General features: G+C 58.6%; 1 protein-coding gene across 1 annotated transcript in view; it reads right to left on the reverse strand.

Moving 5' to 3' along the window:
* The window catches only part of MSI1 (musashi RNA binding protein 1), a 19,420-nt gene extending 15,454 nt beyond the window's left edge, over nucleotides 1-3,966 (reverse strand). The window contains exons 1-3 of the mRNA XM_007448184.1: nucleotides 3,891-3,966; nucleotides 3,708-3,792; nucleotides 794-835 (exon numbers count right to left, since the gene is read on the reverse strand). Of these exons, the coding sequence (XP_007448246.1) occupies nucleotides 794-835; nucleotides 3,708-3,792; nucleotides 3,891-3,919 (156 nt within the window). The 5' untranslated portion in view covers nucleotides 3,920-3,966. The remainder of the gene's footprint in view (nucleotides 1-793; nucleotides 836-3,707; nucleotides 3,793-3,890) is intronic.
* Nucleotides 3,967-4,236: the final 270 nt, after the last annotated feature.

Consider the following 4,236-nt stretch of genomic DNA (forward strand, 5'->3'; position numbering starts at 1 on the left):
CGCCCGCCGCGGCGGGCCGCGAGGGGGAGGGGGGGCGCGGCGCGCCGGCGGGGGCGCGGACGGGCGGCCGGGGGGACGGGACCCCCCGGCGCCCGCGCGCCGCCGCCGACGGCCGGCACACGCCGGCCCCGCGCGCGCGGCGGGGGCGCGCCGGCGCCCGCCGGGCTCCCCGGGGGCGGCCGCGACGCCCGCCGCAGCTGGGGCGATCCACGGGAAGGGCCCGGCTCGCGTCCAGAGTCGCCGCCGCCGCCGGCCCCCCGGGTGCCCGGGCCCCCGCGGGGGACCTCCCCCGCCGCCGGGGGCCCCCGGCCGCCCCCGCCCCTCCCACCGTCCCGCCGCCCCCCCACCCCCCCCCCCCCGGGGGGGGGGGGGGGGGGGGGGGTAATTGGGAGATCAGAGGTAGCTCCCTGGCCTGACTTTAGCTCAGCCTCAGAGGGTACGTCTGGGCTGTGTTTGACCCCCCAGAGGTGCTGGGCACAGAGGCTATGATCTCCAGAGTCAGAATTAGACTCAGGGTCCAAAGTGTACTGGCTTCAAATACAGGGCAATGAATCACCTGAGACGTTCCTTCTTCTCTCAATATATGCAGCCCCCTCTCTCTAGTCCACCCAGAGCACAGATGGAAAAATGCATGGTGTCTGCCATTCACAGAACAAGGACGTGAAGAGTCCTCCCTCCTCCCATCCCAGTCCGTGCCATTAACACTCTAACCAGAAGCCTCTTCCATAGAAGGGAATGCTGGGAAAATCACTGCCGGTTGTACAGAGCTGCTCCCAGACACACACATACCTACCTTAGGCTGTGCTCGCCGAGGAAAGGCCACCTTGGGATCAATCTGAAAGGGAAGAGAGAGGTAGAGGGGCGTTGGTTATCACTCAGCCTGAAGATGTGAGGACCTCTCTCATCCCAGGACACAGAGGTGACAGAAACCACCACAGCCTCTGGCAGGAAAATGTAAGTTAGGCATTTAGGCCCTAGAGCCAGGCTGTTGGGTTCAAATCCCACTTACACTGCTTCCCAGCTGTGAGAGCCTGCACAAATTACTTAACCTCTCTGAGCCTCAGGCTCGAGCTCACCAGCAAAATGGGCCAGTACTAACATCCACCTCAAAGGGCTGTCTGCAGATTATTTGAGGTAATGCTTACAAAGCACTTGTTGTCTAGCCCTCAGCAAGAACCAGAAAAAAGTAAACAAAGTGTTATTCCTTCCAGCACCAGGTATATCGAGGGCCTTCCTGCCTGACAGATACCTGTCCAGGTGAGGTATGCGATCCAGACTTCGGAAGCCTTGTGAATGGAAACACTCTTTGCCTGAAAAAGGCTTCAAGATAAGAGTTCATAAACCACCAAGGGTAGACTCAGTTCTGTTTTCCCAGTACCATCGACATCTAACAGCCCTTCTTGAGGCCGCAAACAAACAGTTCCCTGATAATACAAGCTCGGCTTGGGGTGAAGCAGAGCACAGGTTTGGTGACACACAAGAACATGGGATTTGAACTCAGAAACGTTGGGCCCCTGGCCAAGCCTGTGATCTTGATAACTTGCTTGATCCCTCTGAGCCTCAGTTCCCCCATCTGCAAAGTGGGGACAATAGCACCCACTTTTCCCAGAGGGAGCTGCAAGGAATCAAATGAGATAATGCAGGTGAAAGCATTCCTTTGTGAACTGCCCTTCATTGCACAAACAAAGGTGCTATTACCAGCAGGCCACCTTTGCCCTTGGCTGTGAACAACCAAAGGGGAAAAGCAAGATGCACCTGGGTACTCCTGGGTACTATATTCGTACTGACAAACAGCAAAAGCCAGAGCACGAGACACTGTGATCAATGCACGACCTATGAGGCCCGGTCATTTCAGAGTTTCTTGCCACTCACATGGGTGGAAACCACTCAGAAGTTCACCAGCCAATCGCAGGGAAGATCTATCTTTCCCCAGAGCTCCTTCAGTTCAAAACTCAGCCTAGCTCTAGGCAACGGGTTGTGGACCCTCCCTGCCCGAATGGCACAAACCAGGGCCAGCCTCCCTGGTTCCCCCTCTGGAATCTACCCACAGAGAAGGCACCTCCAAAATCCACACTGGGCAATGCCTCCTCTCTCCCCAAATGCGAAGGGGCTCCAGGGATAATCACAGCTGACCATTCTCCTGTCCGAAGGTATGATTTTGTACCTCGATGGCCATGTTCGTCCTTCTATTTCTCCTGGAGGCTGCCAGAGCACACCTCGGACAGTCCCCATGTGCAGACACTGATGGGGAGATGGTACCCAAGCTATGTCCTGCAGAGCCACTCACACCCAATCCCTGACACACCTTACCTCCACTCTGACTCACAGCTGGCAATATAAAACCCAACAAGTAAATAAAAGGTGAAAGTCAGAACCCAAAATAAACTCCCCACAATAAACCTCCCTTCCCAGGCTGGAGAATGCCAAACACAAAGCCCTTGCCCTTTTCAAGTCCCGAATCTCAGAAGGATGCCCATCTTATCCTCCTTCCTCCCCTCTCTCTTCCCCTTATCCATCTTCCATGCCCCCGCCCTCAGCTCCAGCCCCAGCCCCAAAATCTCTGCTTCCTGAGCGCTGCAGAAGCCATCAGTGCATTCTGAGGACAGGGGATGGTAGGAGAACAGGCAGCTTGATGGCAGATAATCACCAAAAACAATAGGCCACTGTCTCTCCATTCCCAGCTTGGGTCACTCAGTCTGCGCCAAGAAGATCCTTTCAGAGCCGGCAAAGTTGAGGCCTGGCCTCATTTGCTCATTACTGCGAGCAGGAGTGGGAGCCACTGGGCAGAGATAACAGGAGCCGGGGACAGGAGGTAATTTAACAAATTCTTGGGCACAACCAGCTATTGTTGCAGGTAAACAGGAGCCAATGACTGACCCAAGCAGGGAGGCCCAGGGCTGCAGGAGAGCAGGGAGTGTGGTGAGAGATCGCACTGTCCCGGCCCCCTGGCAGACAGTCACCCCACCACAGAGGAACCCCTCCTTTGCTTTCTCCTCTCCCCTCTCCCCTTGAGCTGGGGCCTGTGCCAGCGCCCCCTGCAGGGCCCAAGACACTGGGGGAGCAGTGAGACAGCAGCAAAATGTTCCCGGAGTTTCAATGCCCAACAAGCAGCTTCTCCTCAGATCTAGCTGGAAAGGGCTGTCTCCAGGCAAGCTAGCTCCCTTCTCATAAATCCCTTCATGGGTAAAGCAGGTTCATGTCTTCCACACAAAGCAAGGAGCTCATTGACCAAAAGTCAGGGGAGGAGGGAGGGAAGGAAGAAGGGAGGGGGATTCAGTGATGCTTTGCCATTGGTCTGGAATGGGGTGGGGGGAGCCAAATACTAGTTAGAGTTCAGAGAAGCCACGGGTGGGTCACTGCAGCCCTGACTCACCCAATTTGGGCTAGGGGAGGGACCTAGCCCCACCCCAAACTCCTCTCTGAGGCATCAAGATTAGTATGTACAAGAAGGGGATGGTAGCTGCGTCTTCCCTCACCGGTACCGGAGGAGTTGGGGGGTGTAACATCTCCTAGCTGGCCTGGGATTTTCCTGCTCCGTCTCCCCTCAACTCTAGTGACAAAGTTTTAGAGTGTGGCAGCCCTTCTACTCAGAAAACTCCCTCCTTCCTTCAGGACCCCATCCAGCTGTCCCCTGGGGAGAGGCTTGACCCTCTCCTCCAGCGACCTCCCTCTCCCAAAGGACCCCCGAAGCCCCGAGGGCCACTCACTGTTTTGGAGTCGAGCTCGTGCCGCGATTGCGCCAGTACTTTATCCACCCCCGCCTGGTCCATGAAAGTGACGAAGCCGAAACCCCTGCGCGCGGTAGTGAGGGAGAGGCAGATGGTTACAAGGCAGTGAGTGGCGGCGGAGGGGGGCGAGCCGGGAGCAGGAGGAGGGGGTGAGGGGCTCACCTGGATCTTTTGGTCAGGGGGTCCCGCATCACCAGACACTCCTTCACCTCCCCGAACTGGCCGAAGTATTCGCGCAGCCCTTCTGTAACCACACACCCGCCTTCGGACCAGCCCGCGCCCCGCGCCCTTCCCCCCTTCCCGCGTCCTTTGCCCCCAGTGACCCCGGCTCGGCCCGGCCGCCCCCGCGCCAAGCAGGCTGCACGCTCTCCACCGCTTCCCCCACCCCTGGTCCTCACCCGGCTCCCGTGGAGCCTCCTGGCGCCCACTGGGGGCCCCAGGAAGCCGAGGGCCGAGCTGGGCTGGAGGGGGGACGGCTCCGGCCGGGTTCCCGCCGCTCCGGGAGCCG

This window comes from Lipotes vexillifer, unplaced genomic scaffold (assembly GCF_000442215.2).
Source record: "Lipotes vexillifer unplaced genomic scaffold, Lipotes_vexillifer_v1.1 scaffold236, whole genome shotgun sequence".
Taxonomy (NCBI): Eukaryota; Metazoa; Chordata; class Mammalia; order Artiodactyla; family Lipotidae; genus Lipotes; species Lipotes vexillifer.